Raw genomic sequence first — 14,650 nt, 5'->3', positions numbered from 1 at the left:
ATAAATATAGGCTTTTGTAAACTTGTTGATGTGAGTAACAAGGGTTAACATTTGCTCCTCACTTCTCTCTTATCTCTTCCTTTCTCTCATATTATACTTCAAGTTGATTTATGAGTTGATTCCAAATATCACCGTTTACTTTTACAACAATATATATATTCGATCTGGTCCGGTTGGGCAGGCGGACGGTTCCACATCTAGAACTGGGAACCGGACCGGTACCCACCGGTTCCAATTTTATTGGAATCGGGAACCGGACTGGTTCCCTTAGGAACCACCGATCCGGTCCGATTACGGGCGGTTCCCGGTTCTTTTACACACCCCTACCTCATTAGGCCTACTTGTTTCCCTAGGTATGTTCCTGATAGCTTGTTCCTAGCCTTGAACACTCGTTTCAATTTGATTATGTATATCATCTTTTTTTATTAAAAAAAAAAGTAACAGATTATATAATATGACACAAGATACACAATAAGAAAATCAAAACTAGCAACATAATAGATTAGCCATTGTATCAAGCCTCACTTGGCTAGCACATTGGAAAGTCAATGGACAAGTGGCCCTCTCTTATGGAGTAGTAGGGAAATGAAGAATCCCTATTGTATTTCCATCTCAGCAAACAAGGGGAATAATCTTATGGAAGAACTAACCCTGTTCAAACAGTCCAGGTTTTCCTTTCGACGACCAAAAAAATAAACCTTTCAAGTGTTTATCTCCGTTTCTTCTTCATTGTTAAAGAGACGGGTGGAGTAATTACTCTCTTCTTTGCAAAAGCACATGCTCTGCTTTCTAACTAGTCATCGATACCACTATCACCGCCTGGATCTGTAGCAGTTAGGCCAGACTCCTCAGCATCTTTCGCATTTTCTTTTTCCAGACTGCAAGTCAGCATACAATTTCCTTTCCACGGGATCATTCGAAGGTCCAGGTCTCATTTGACATGAAAACTTTGCACCAAGACCGAGTCTATAGGAAGATTTGAATTCGACTTAACAATGCAAACATCTAGGGAAATATTACATGGGAATATTAAGAAGATGGCCGATACTGACCTAGACGGTCAACCCTCGGATTCTGCCTGTATTTGCTCGTCCTTGGAAACTTTGGTCATATTATTGACCCATTGTTCAGCCTAAACATAAGCATGTTACCATCAGTGGCAGAAAATAGGAATCGAATGACAAACCTGAGCTTTATAACGAGTCAAAAGTAAAAAGAGACAACCAACAATCAAAACAAAACCAGAATTATTCACAAGATCTTCCCATTGACGCATTGATGATTCTTCGCAAAATTCTAATGGCCCATTGTAATAAAAAGGTAGAGAATGTTATCTTCTCGGGTCTAACATGGACACAATGAAGTGACCACGTTTGATGATTAATTTTGAACTCCATAATAGCTTTAGTACTGAAAAACCTCTCTAGCAATCACTAAATATTTCATGAACTAATCGCCATAGGAAATTAGGAATTCAACTATATAGTAAACCAAGACTCGCAATGATCTAGTATAGAATTAACAACACTCGAGTTTCATCAACCATGATATATCAAAAGAGCATTACCAGATTCAAAGCCATGTCCTATTTGATAATTTGAGGAACTCCAGATTTTTGTGTTGCTTCTCTGCTCATGATGCTGTCTTTGGCAGCCCGCAACAATGCAAACAAAGAGCTACATTATTCCTTTGGGGGCTCATCCTTCAAAGTCATGTCTCCCATCGCGTGATGATGTCCAGTGGGAATGCCGAAATTAAGACAATCACCAACTGTTGAACACACTCTGAACGCCATCTATTTTATATATACACAACATGTTTTGTCATTAGAAGACGAGATGGGAAGAGCTCTTCAAAACTTAGGCACCAAGAAGAGAGGAGAAATGAGGTGAGATAGCAATTTAAAAAAACAATTTTGTCTAGTGATAGAAAAAAAGGGTAGAGAATAATGCGGTCACTTATCTTAATTGCATTGAGTAATGTCGCGACCGTCCCGGAGCAAGGTCGGAAAAACTGGTTTAGCAGATCATCGAGCGGGAATGTGTGTCACCTCTCGTCGAAGGTTTGCTCAATCTCGCTCAACGTAGGTTCTCCCAAACCCTTACTGCACACGATTAGGAAAGTCATTCATAATGATCTAAAGACGAGATTATATCCTAGAAGTGAGTCACCACTAGCTTATTAGGGCCGGCTAGGAGGCAAGTAGAACTTGGAGGACGTTCTACTTCCTACGAACTAGAAATTCTAAGTATAATGATTTGATTACACTAATTAAGGTTCTATTCACTAAATGTTCATGCATAGTTGTTTGGATTGATTGAGATTATCGCTAAAATGTGAAGTAATCGTCGAACGAAACTAAAGGAAATCAAAAGTAGCAGAAACATGTACAGAAACAAAGTAATAAAAAATATAAGGGAAAGTACGAGAAAAAAAACCCGATACTAATTTGGCGAATAAGAGTACATAGCCTGTTATTGAGCCCAGGCATGATCCCCATCAACTAAAATTGAAACCTCATGTCACTTGAAAGCAATGAAAAAATGGCTAAAAACAAAGTGAGGAAAAGTAACCCGATACAAGTCGGGCAAAGAATACACACTGCCTTACGGACATGAACCCTATGAGCTAATTCTCAATATCAAAATCAGTGACCGGATTTTTTAACGCAAAAGAGAAAGAAAAGGATGACCCAAGACCCCTAAACTTCCGCTTCTTCCTTCAAATCATGCATATTGTACACTAGTCTGAAACTACTGTACGAATGATGTCTTTATAGTTTTGGTAGATTGCATAGCAACCTGCTTTAATTATTAACAATTTGATAAGTAACTTGCTTAAAATACCCCATCTGCATGTATTCATGATTGGAAAGTTAAATGAGCACCAAGATGGATAATTACACTGAACTTTGACAGAATTTTCTTATTTTTCTTTTAACCTGATCAAGTGTTGCAAACTGGGTGAAGAGAGAAATAGAGAAAAAATCGACATGTTTGGGGATCAGTAAGCTTTTTATTTTATTTTTCCCGAAATTCGATTTTGGTCTCCTACCTCCCCTGCAACCCTACCACCTGATCATGTGCTTAGTGGCTGCCAATTGACAAGTTAATTGTAAAAAAACTTTTTGAACCATGCACATGACACACATGTAGGCATCATCCAAATCATGTGTTGCAAATTCTCATCAATCGTTTTGTTTGTGATACTCAACTTTAAGTCGCATGAAGTTATGTACAGTAGGACCGTCAAAAATCAACCATTGTGAAAAATACGAACAGAAGATGTTTGGAAAACTCTAACAATGATGTTATTTATTACATGCCAAAGGATTGGGGTTTACACAGTTATCACCACAAACTCACCGGCATCATAGGGCAAAAGTCACCTATATCACAGAAGACCTTGCAGGAGTTGCAATTTTGACCACAATTTTCTCCCTACCAATTTCTATTGACTACTGTTTTTCCTTCAACGTACCTCATAATGCAATCAACACACTTCAATTCCAGGATGGCTTTTATAGAATATAGCAAAGACTACTTCTCTCAAGCGTTGAACAATACTATGACTGACTTTGTATTATACTGAGCTGATCAAGCACTACCGGTAGTTTAACTCTTTCATAACATCATGACCATACTATTGGACAAAATTCAAAGAATAAGCTACCGTAAGCTGGACAATTGCGTTTCTGCAGCTATACTCAGAGATGTTTATACTTAGACACTAGTTATGCAATGCTCCTCAATGCTACATATAAAGACGATGCAAAGAAATGAGACTCTAGCAGGATTAAACCATAATAACCAGAACTTCCCAGTAGCCATATCTCTAGCAATTTCTAAAGAATAAAGAGAAAATTCCAAGAATCTTCCCAAAGTGGTGCCAATTTCTCAAAGTTCCTCCCTAGAGTGGACTTTGTTTCAAAATACCCCTTTTCACAAGCAACTGTCGGGGTCGTGCGACCCCTGATATCACTTGGGGGGCACAGGCCAACAAGGAGACCTCAAATTGAATATGGGGAAAAATTTATAAAAAAAAATCCTTATTGATCGGCAAGCATATCAATTATTTCTCTATCCCTCTCTTCACCCAGTTTGCAACACTTCAATTTTCTTGATCAAGCATGCATTATCGTTATCATAATTCCTTTGGGAGGAAGGCAGGTTTCAAACAACCCCACTTGCTTTGTTACTGGCAAAACGACAGACAATGAATTGATATAAACCTTCCAGCCCATCACCATGGAACAATCAAGCACAAGCCCTATCGAACAAAGTGCATGGCATCCTTAAGTCAGTGATTGAATTTCACATATTTGCCTAGCATTGGCTTGAAGAGCATTTTGTTGATAGCAAAGACACAAGCATCACCTGAGTATGACTACTCAAAGATCCAAAGTAAATTACGATCCTTTTGACCCGCCTCTTAAATAACACTACTCTAGGTACTCAAAAGCAATACAAGAACAGCCACACAATCTCCACAACTCAACGAAGCAGAACATGCACAACACCAAGAGAGTGATACACACGGTGAGAAACTGAAAGAGCAGGACAGCCTCATAATCTCCACAACTCAAGCTGTTCGATTAGTACACACATTTCAGGGTTTGCAAGGGGAACAAGACAGTGGCTCTTCGGCTGCCCCCAGCCCATAGATTTAATTTACACCTTTTTACGAACGCAAAGACTAGTGGTACTGACAAACCTTGAATAACCTGCTGTATACTCCTCCACATTTACTTTTCAAATCTGTAACCAAGTAAGGTACAACGCAAGAGATTTAGAAAGTGTGACTTTTTTCACAGACCAATTACACTGTATCATTTTCTAACTTTTAATAGTTCTCCAAAAGCAATTACAACAGCAGCTGAACACTGTAGTTTGATGCTATGTACTCATAAATGGGTGTTAAAAAAAAAATATTCTCTTACTCCCATTTCATCAAATTTGTACGACAGTCGCAATACAGCAGACCCAGCTACAGTCAATTCATTCGCCATCAAAATCCTTTAGTTCCTCAAAGTCTCACAAAATCGCATACTAAATGACCAACCCCACAAGTGACAAACGCCCACAATGAACCCATCAATGAAGCACCTTTTTTTTCACCTGCAAAATCCATCACCTTCTCTAGAACAGACAAGGAAACAGCAAAAAGAGAAGACAACGCGATTCAATTCAATTACCTTCGAACCATTCTGGTAAGGGGTCCCCTAGAACCAGCGCTGGAGCTCGAGAACCACGCAAAGGCCCAGCTCGACGGCAAGTACAGACTTGCCGGCGCCGAGGAGCTTCTTGGTGAGGTCACCGGAGCCGGGAACGATCTCGAGGATGACGTCGGGTGGTATTTTACTTTTGGCTCTTCGACTTCAACTCTCTCTTTTTCTTATGGACCAAAACAAAAAAAATTCTATTTTTCTTAAAAGAAAGTCTCTCTTTTAAAAAAAGTTGTAACGCTCATATTTTAATTTTTTACTTTTTTTTGGTCATATGACTTTTTATACTTATTAGTAGAAAATTTGTGGTTTATTGAGATGTGTAAATTAGTAACGGGGTATAAAAATCAGAATTAGAATATTATAAAAGTAAAAGTTTGTCTAAACTTATTATTTTACCACCTACTTGTTGATTTGCTACCTCACTTGAAGTGGGTGATAACTTATTATCTAGGATTTCTGGTATATTCTCTTGATTTAATTTAATTATTTAAAGTTATCGGGATAAGACACCATCAATGCCAAAACCGTTGTACTAACATCTACTTTGACGTCGAATTTAGTTCAAAGATCATTTAAATGACATAACTTTAAAAAAAACGATTATTTAAGCGACTCCCATGACTTTTTTTTTTGGTCGAAGACTTCCATGACTTAGCTTGCTCGAAAGATGTAGGATTATTTTAACAATAGATGGCTCGCTGGAGTCACTTAATAGACTTTTTTTAAAATGGTTTTTGGCACTAAAAAGGGTTATTTATAAAGTTTAGTTACTAAATTGATTGTATATAGATATGGCACTGGACATTTTAATATCGCACGTTGCACATCATATCTTCCAAGCAACACCATTCATACAATTTTCTAAGAATTAGGGTAAAATCAGTCTCGGACATGCCCTCGCGTCAAGTCCATTTTCATAAGGATTGGAGCTACTTTGCTCGATCTCAAAATAGAGCAAAGTCATTGAAGAAGGGAGGTGAATAAAAATATTGCTCACTTCCTCCTCTTTATAGGAGGGGAAGCAAATATATAATTGTCATTTTAAATGAAATTATTTGCGGAGAGATAGAGAGAGATTGCTCCATGACTTTACTTTTTAAGTCTAACATAACAAAAAAAGAATGGTGGCAAAAATTAATATTTTCAATTTGTGATTTTCGCTTGCAAACACGACGGGGGTGTCAAATTTCTAATTTTTGAAAAGCATCGTGGCCAAAATTAGATAATTTCAATATTAACTTTTAAAATACGAAAAAAGTACCAAAAAATACGTATACCTATTACATTAGTGTCAATTCAATTTTAAATATTTTAATTGAGTCAATTTAATCCTAAACATTTTGCGTTTGCACCAATTGAGTCTATCCGGACAATTTAGGCCATAAATTACTAACGTGGACATTGGCTGTCCTACACAACAAGGCGGGTGCTGACGTGAAAACTTTAAATAATTTTTTAGAATTTTCTATTAAATTTTATTTTATTTTTCTTTTCTTTTTTTGCCTTTTTCCATCTAGGTTCACCGGATGGCAAGCCCGAGGTTGCCTTTGCCCGCACCTGCGCCCACCTCCAACTCTCACCCACATATGGGTGAGACTAGGCACCGGCAACCCCTCACCCAGTGGCTAGCGAGCTTTGGCGAACCTACCTGCCATAAAGGAAAACGAAAAGAAAACAAGGAAAAAGAAAAGAAAAGAAAAATTAATAAAGAAATCGAAAAATTATTAAAAATTTTCAGGTCAGTGTTAGTCGTGCCGTGTGAGATGGCTGGCGTCCATGTTAGCAATTTATGGCTTAAATTGACCGGATGGACTCAATTGATATAAATGTAAAAATTTTACGGAAAATTCCAAATAAGGACCTTAAGTGCCCTCATTTTTTCAAATAAGAATTTGAAGTGGTCATATTAGTCGCAAAGAAGGGCCTAACTTCGCTGGCTGAAGGACATTTTCGTCATTTACTTTTTTCTCTCTTTTTTCCTTTTTATATTTTTCTTTTCTTTTCTTTTTCTTTTTCCTCTTCCCTCCGCTGGCCATCGCCGGGCCTCGTTGATGGTTGGCGGAATCATATGAGACACCGACGAGAGTCGCCCTTGTCGGCATCAGGCGAGGGTTGCCCTCACTTGGGCAAGCTAAAGCTTCTCTCGCAGCGTAGGCAACTTTGGCCTAACCCTAGGCTGTCAAGACTAGGCGAGGGCAACCCTTGCCTGACTCCAGCGAGGTGCGATGATGGCCAGAGGGAAGAGGAAAAAAGAAAAAAGAAAATACAAAAAAAGTAAAAGGAAAAGTAAAAAAAATAAAAATATATATATATATATATACTTGAAATTTTTTTGACTATAATGCCCCATTGCTGGAATAGTCATATGTTGGCCTACTGGCCAGAAATCCTTATTTGAGAAAATGATGACACTTAAAGCCTTTATATGGAATTTTCCTAAAATTTTAGGATTAAATTGACATGATGAAAAAGATTTATGATAAAATTAATCAAATCGAAAAATTTATTATTGAATTGACATTAATATAATAGGTTTATTGCTTTTTTTGCACCTTTCCCTTTTAAATATAGCATCTGTATTTCAATTCGAGCCTTTCGCGTGTTTCGAAACCCTAGGTTTCGAGCTTTCGACCCTCTCGATTGGCTATGGCGAAACGCGGGCCTTCTTAGATGGGCGAGGGGTTCTTCTCGGGCTCCGACGGTTCTCGATGGGCGGGCTGACGATCAACCGGAAGCGCGGCGACGAGTTCTCGAGCTTGAGCAGCGGAGGGCGGCCGAAGCTCCACCGCTCGCCGGATTTCCACGCCTCGAAGAGGCCGCGGCGGTTCCCGCCGATGCAGCAATCCCCCGGCCGCGCCGTTCCTTCGAAGAGCGCCGTCTCCAGGATCTCCAGATACCCGGAAGCCACGAGCGAGCTGCGCCGCGAGGTCCATGCCCCGGTGAGGGCGAGCAAATTCGGGACGTCCGCGTCTGTGTCGGGTAGGATTTCTTTCGGTAACGAGGAATACGGTGGTAGCGATATCATGGGTAATAGGTTGACTAGCAAGTACAATAGGGCGAAGGCGAGCGCGTTGCGCGCGTTGAGATACTTGACAAGAGAGAAGGAAGTGATTGACTTGGTGGAGGAGGAACCTAGGGAGGTGATCGCGTCCCCGGATTCGAGTGTGGAGGAAATAGACGGCTTAGGAGATGGAAGAGAGAGGTCTGTTGTGTCGGGTAGTAGGCGAAAGGACGAAAATCGTGCCGCGGGATATGCGCAGGAATCCGTCGTGTCGGAGCTGAGTAATGGGAATGTGGGGATGGAGACTGCAGAGAAGATGCTGGACATGTTGTCCTTAAATCCCGACGATCTCGAGGTTCTGAGCAAGTCTGCCTACCAGAAGTTGCTTGAAGACGCGAGGAGGCGGGATGCTAAACTTGGTAATTTGGATTTCGAGATAAAATTACACGAGGAGAAAAGGTCCTTGCTTCAAGAGTTGCGTCCAGCCAAAAAATCCGATGAGGTAATTTCCTTCAATGATGTTTGTCCTTTTTTTGGTGATAGGTGAGTTATATTTTTGGTTTTGATATTAGAATGTACATGATACTTGGCAAGTTTAGGCTTAGATTACCTCTAGCTTCTTATGGTCTTCGTGTTTTGATTTCAGAGAGTACCTATTGAGCCTTTCATTCCTCTTACGGATGAGGAGGAGGCAGAGGTGCAGCGTGCACTTTCTGGCAACCGGTATGAGTAGAGACAGAATGTTTGCTCTAGATGGTTGGCAATATAGTTCATATGATAATGTCAAGATTGGCATGTGCAGGAGGAGGGTTCTTGTGAATCATGAGAACTCTGGCATTGAGATCACAGGAGAAACTTTGTTGTGCCTTAGACCTGGTGCCTGGTTAAATGATGAGGTAATTTCTCATTTACCTGCATTCTCTTTTTGATAGAATTTACAATTATACTCTATAAGAAGTAAAGCTTATTCTAGTCAAGGTTTGTGATGCTTTGGAAGAAGGTTGACCTTAAATTGTGTCATCAGACTTCACCCATTGATGACTGAATGCTTTGTTGGAATGTACCAAGCTCTTCATTTGTTCTTACATCCTTCCTTCACAGGTCATAAACTTGTATCTTGAGTTATTGAAGGAAAGGGAGAAAAGAAATCCACAGAAGTTCTTGAAGTGTCATTTTTTCAACACATTTTTCTACAAGAAGGTTCATTCCTGACCGTTACTATTTAATTCTGTCTGAACTAGCTAAGTTTCTTCTTTAGTCTTGGTCCTGATTTCTCCCCTTATCATCTCTCAGCTGTCATTGTGTGCTGTATGTACATCAATAGGGTTCGGCTTTAGGATTTTGTTGGGTTCTTAGTTAAGAGGTTTCTGGGGCAGAATTAAGTATATCAATGGATGTTTAAACTTTAGTTTTTCCCAAAAAATTATGTTGCGCCCAAAGGCCAAAAGACACTTGTTGTGTTGGTTCTAGAGAAACCCGCATTTTCTGCTATCCAATCATACAGTTTCTCCTTACGTTTCCGATAATGATTATTCGCATTTCCAGTCATCTTTATCATCATGGATTCGCAGATTGCTCTTCGCGTATAGAATTCTGGTTCATTGACTGGAAAAGCTTGTCAATGCTTTGGGTTTTATTGACAGATTTTTAATTTACATGTTGAGTTCCAGTTAACAAGTGGCAGGAGCGGGTATGACTATAACGCTGTCAGAAGGTGGACTACCCAGAAAAAGTTGGGTTATAGCCTAATCGACTGCGATAAAGTAAAACACTGCTGCACTTAACTAATGTCTTTTTTAAGCACTTTACTAATTTTTAGCTTTTGCCTTTTGTACTCTTGATGGATCATCGTTAATTTTCCCTTCTGTTTTAGATATTTGTGCCCATCCACCAAGAGATACATTGGTGTCTAGCCATCATTAACAAGAAAGATGAGAAATTTCAATATTTGGATTCTCTTGGAGGAAGGGATTCTCGAGTGCTGAGAGCGCTGGTATGCTTTGTGTCTATTGCGATTTGATTTTATTTTGAGCTGTTTGCATTATTTTGAAGAGAGAGCGACGGGGAGGAAAGAAGGGGTGAGAGAGATAGAGGAGAAAAGAGGGTTGGGGGGAAGGTGAGAGGTTGGGACAGGGAAAATGATGAAGAGCCCACTTTTTTTTGCCATGTTTTTGCCAATTGTAGCTTACAGTAATCTTAATTAATGCCTCAGGCCAGATACATTGTGGATGAAGTGAAGGAAAAGTGCGGAAAAGACATAGACGTAGGCTTGTGGGAGCAAGAATATGTCTCAGACTTGCCTGCACAGGAAAATGGGTGCGTACTCATTTTATTTCTTTATTCAGCCTATAAGTAAACTTTGTACTCCATTTGTTTTCCTCTAGCATCATTTTTTTGATTTTCATGTAGTTACTGTTAGGAGAAGTAACAGCATTGGGGATGTAGAACAGCAAAAAGAGCCAAAAGCAATGCTAGAATTGAGAAGTGTTGAAGTTGGAACAGAAAATGAAAAGTCACTTGAAAACCTATATATACTGTGGTTACATATGTAAGATGATCTCAACCCACCCTTAATTAACTGTAAGCAAACTCTATTCTCAACCGTTCAATGTCATTAAAAGTCACCTTACTAATACAAACCACTTATTAATCCTAATAACACATGGAAAGAGTAAATATAGAGGAACATTGCTTAAAGTACTAAAAATAATTTTGCTCTTGCTTCAAGAAAGTCTATAGATAACAAATTGTATATGTAATGGATGAATTAAAATGATGGCTGAGATAACCAACGTTTCTGGAAAGTGGAGGCAGAGGAGTGAGGACTTCCCGATTAATTGGTTTTTTTGATGTATTGTTAGCATTCCCATGTGGTGTATTGTTAGCTTCTGAACATTGTCTGAAATGCAAGGCATATATTCAAATATGTATAATTCATTTTTATTCAAGATTTTAGGAGTATAAACTAAAAGTCTCAGTCAGATTGAGTGTTCTGCAGATCTTATTATGAGCATTGAGTGTTGGAAATGACCTTTACAAGCCGAAAGACGACCTTAGGTAGTTTGTAATCTTTGATGAACTGGTTTCTCAGTTGCTTTTGCTTGCTTTGCTGAAATCTTTAATCTGGAGCAAATTGTTTAGGTTTCCTTTTCATTGTGTTGGAGGAGGACTTACTTTTACTAATTCACCTATCTTCTACAAACAGGTTTGACTGCGGAATGTTTATGATCAAGTATGCTGATTTCTATAGCAGAGGGTTTGGGCTTTGTTTCAACCAGGTGAGGGATGTAAAGTTGGGAATGGATAAGTTATACATCTATGAATGCATGCTTCTCCTTTGGGCATCTTGAGTCATTTTTCTGTCATGCACTGTTTATCTTTTGAGGATCTGTAATTTTGCTTATATATGCCTGTCAGTGTTCGCACAAACCTTAATGGAGGAGATAAGTCGTATGCTTATTATACTATTGTTTATGTACCTTATCGACAACTCCTTAGATCAGATAATGCCACCTATGCTTGAGGCAAGATCGTATAGGCTAGGCCATATGGGATGGATTGCTGGAGGTTCAAGTACAGACTAGCATATAAAGTGAGTGTAGCTGATAGATTTAAGTGTTATGGAGATGGAGCGAAATGAGTAGAAGGCTTTGATGGTGGAGGTTACCATCCTCACCGTTTTGTGTACTTTATTTAGTATTTAGGGCTTTAATTGAATGACTTGATATTTTATTTCCACTCATGGTTTTTATGTTCTTGAGAAGACGAATGGAGGCTTGGATTGGCTCCTCTTTTTACTCTCCTAGCTTACTTTCTGTTTCTAGTGGCCTCTAAAATACAACTTGGTGATTTTAACACATCATGGTCATATGGATACCGTTTATCCATATCTTCAGTGGTTCTCCTGCTTAGATATTTGAACGATACTTGAAGGAATTTTTTACCTTGTGTATTGTATTGAACTCTCCGTGTCACAGGATCATATGCCCTATTTTCGGCGGAGAACAGCAAAGGAGATTTTGAGACTAAGAGCTGATTGAATGGTGTTGCAAACGCATTCTTTCAGTGTAAACCATGCTTTAACAGCAATATTGACTGCATCAACTTCAAGGAATAGTATGTATGAAAAATTCCACCGGGCTTTTGCCCAGGGCTTTCGACACTGAAAGAGGGGAGGTTGTATATACATAGAATGGAGCACTGCTTCACGGACAATGAGTTGCAGCGTGCAAAGGAGGTCGATAGGCATCTCAGCTTTGAACTGCCCCTCGTTTCATCTTGTGATAATCCTCGGTTTTTTATTCTTCTTCTTCTTCCTCTCTTTTCTCGTTTGCCTGGTAAATGGGTATCATTTTGTGCTTGTTCTTGTCCTTTTTTTTGTTTTTTTTGTAGATTTGTATCCGTGGAAGAGTAGAAAGGTATCATTTTGAGTCGAGATTGAATTGGAAGGAAGAGCTGCTCATTATATAAAAGTTCCAGCTGTGATATACGTGCAGCCAAATTCGTCTTGCATTTAAATACGTCGTGACCATTGAAGATGTAAAAAGCATGTTTCAATGTAGTCTATGTTTCAGATTAGGTTATATACAAAAGATTTGCGAATTGCATTGCGTTTTCTAATGTTATAGAAACTGTTCAATTTAATAAAATACATAGAAGGACTAATATTTTGATATACACTATCGAGATTAGTAATGATACAAAGAAAAATTTCCTTCGGCCGAAGTAGGAAAGAAAATGATGGGCTTAATTCAGTCACATAAATTCGGCGTGTCACGAATAGGGCAATGGTTACAAATTCATATTTATTTTCAAATTTACGTAGTTCAGTTATGCGTGTTACTGAAAATTTGAAATGTGGGTCATAAATGGGTTCTTAGATAAAGGCCAAGAAAAGATGGGTTTTAGTGGATCTATTATAAATTCACTTTTAACCTAGTTAAGGTAAAGAAAACGTTCTTTGCTATGATCCAATCACCCGATGGAACCTGGTGAGCGGCTTCCTACCCAAATCCATCACGGCCTCTATCGACGCCCCGATCTCCTCATCCTCGAAGGCACTAAAAAAAATGAAGGGTCTATTTGGTTCGGCTTTTTGGGGAATGCATTTGGCAAAATGCAAATGCCTTTAAGCTAAAAGGGTTTTTCAAAATGCAAGTAGTATTTGATAATGTGTATTTTAAATTCACATTTGAAAGCAACTTTGGCCTAAATACTGTTTGGTAAAAATTATTTGTAAAAGACTTTTGTTGATATGAAAAAAAATAAAAAGGCTGGCCAACCGGCCACCACCGTCAGCCAGATCTGGTTGCCGGCCAACCGCCGACGGCCAGATCTAGTTGCCGCCCAGCCTCGCTTGACCTCAGGTGAGGCGACCTGAGGTCTCGCGACCTCAAGCCACCTCACCGGGGTCGCGCGACCTCGACGACCACCTCCTGGGGTCGTGCGACCCAGGCGACGCCTGAGGTCCGGCGACCCCAGGCGGTTTCGCTGGGGTTGCGCGACTTTGGCGGCCACCGCCTGGGGTGGCGCGACCTCAGGCGGTGGTCGCCTGGGGGTCGCGCGTCCCCGGCGACCGCCGCCTGGGGTAGCCGGACCTTAGACGTTGCTTGGGTCGCGTGACCTAGGCAACGTTTTTCTGGGTTGCACGACCCAGGCGACGCCTGAGGTCCGGCAACGGTCGCCGGGGTCACGCGACCCCTAGGCAGCGGTCGCCAGGGCACTAGCCCTCAAGCAGCGGTCGCCGGCCGCCGAACCAGCTACTTGAGAAGAGGATGAACAGTGACAATGAACAATACCCGAGTTGCATTCCAAAAATGCAACTTCCCAAGACTCCTCATGGACTCCATTTAGCCAAAGGCCCTTGGAAAGCTTTGGAGATGCAATTGCATCTCCTCAAAGCTTGCCAAAAAATTTGCCAAACAACTTTGTATTTGCTCAAGGGACTTTAGACTCTCAAAGCAGCATTTAAATGCTGAACCAAACGGGCCCAAAATCTCCAGCTCCAAGTCCACCACTGACCGCGATGTTGTAGCCGCACTCGACGATGGATTTGACGCCGACCAATTTCCTCCGAACAGCCAGTCCGATGGTTGCTGGATTCCGGGGACCGAACTAACGGGGCCTGTGATTTGGACGATGCGATCCCTCTACGCCCACGACCCATTCGACGGAACGACAAAGAGACCACAGAGATCAAACTCGAGCCCCTGAGGTATGTGAGGGTGGAGGTGGGGATCTGGTTTAGCCAAGTTCCATGAGGTCTTGAGACCAATGAGCAGAAAATCTGAGCACAACGCTCTCATCCTTGCTCAAGCACTAAACTTTGCCGTGGTCTGCGATCTGGGTCTCACTTGTTGGTGAAGTCCTAAGACACATTTTGTCTCTTCAACTTGTCACCTGGTTCCATTATGCTCCTCTCG

General features: G+C 40.4%; 1 protein-coding gene and 1 long non-coding RNA gene across 3 annotated transcripts; one reads left to right on the top strand and one right to left on the bottom strand.

Moving 5' to 3' along the window:
- Nucleotides 1-472: 472 nt before the first annotated feature.
- On the bottom strand, nucleotides 473-5,395 carry LOC115680350 (uncharacterized). Of its 2 annotated transcripts, XR_008814922.1 has the most exons (4): nucleotides 5,195-5,395; nucleotides 1,568-2,100; nucleotides 1,053-1,132; nucleotides 473-966 (listed from the first exon to the last, which is right to left on the bottom strand). It is a non-coding gene; the product is annotated as an uncharacterized LOC115680350 (long non-coding RNA). The 2 variants fall into 2 exon arrangements; XR_008814921.1 differs by having other exon boundaries at nucleotides 473-1,132.
- Nucleotides 5,396-7,807: 2,412 nt separating this feature from the next.
- Nucleotides 7,808-12,740, top strand: LOC115680409 (ubiquitin-like-specific protease ESD4). The gene is made up of 9 exons (XM_030604213.2): nucleotides 7,808-8,730; nucleotides 8,875-8,951; nucleotides 9,031-9,124; nucleotides 9,330-9,428; nucleotides 9,899-9,991; nucleotides 10,102-10,221; nucleotides 10,441-10,544; nucleotides 11,434-11,506; nucleotides 12,206-12,740. Exons 1-9 carry the CDS (start codon nucleotides 7,936-7,938, stop codon nucleotides 12,266-12,268), a joined length of 1,518 nt encoding a protein of 505 aa, XP_030460073.1. The 5' UTR covers nucleotides 7,808-7,935; the 3' UTR covers nucleotides 12,269-12,740.
- The last annotated feature ends 1,910 nt before the right edge of the window (nucleotides 12,741-14,650 follow it).

The sequence above is a fragment of the Syzygium oleosum genome, unplaced genomic scaffold (assembly GCF_021117445.2).
Source record: "Syzygium oleosum isolate NSW1041296 unplaced genomic scaffold, Sole_v2.1 Sole_v2.36, whole genome shotgun sequence".
Classification (NCBI taxonomy): Eukaryota; Viridiplantae; Streptophyta; class Magnoliopsida; order Myrtales; family Myrtaceae; genus Syzygium; species Syzygium oleosum.
This window is presented reverse-complemented; position numbering and strand designations above follow the sequence as displayed.

Excerpts from the sequence above, each read along its gene's own strand:
- LOC115680409 (XM_030604213.2), top strand. The coding sequence starts at position 7,936 with ATGGGCGGGCTGACGATCAACCGGAAGCGCGGCGACGAGTTCTCGAGC. Across the intron at positions 8,731-8,874 it reads CAGCCAAAAAATCCGATGAG|AGAGTACCTATTGAGCCTTT; the intron begins GTAATTTCCTTC and ends TTTTGATTTCAG. Across the intron at positions 9,992-10,101 it reads GCCTAATCGACTGCGATAAA|ATATTTGTGCCCATCCACCA; the intron begins GTAAAACACTGC and ends CTTCTGTTTTAG.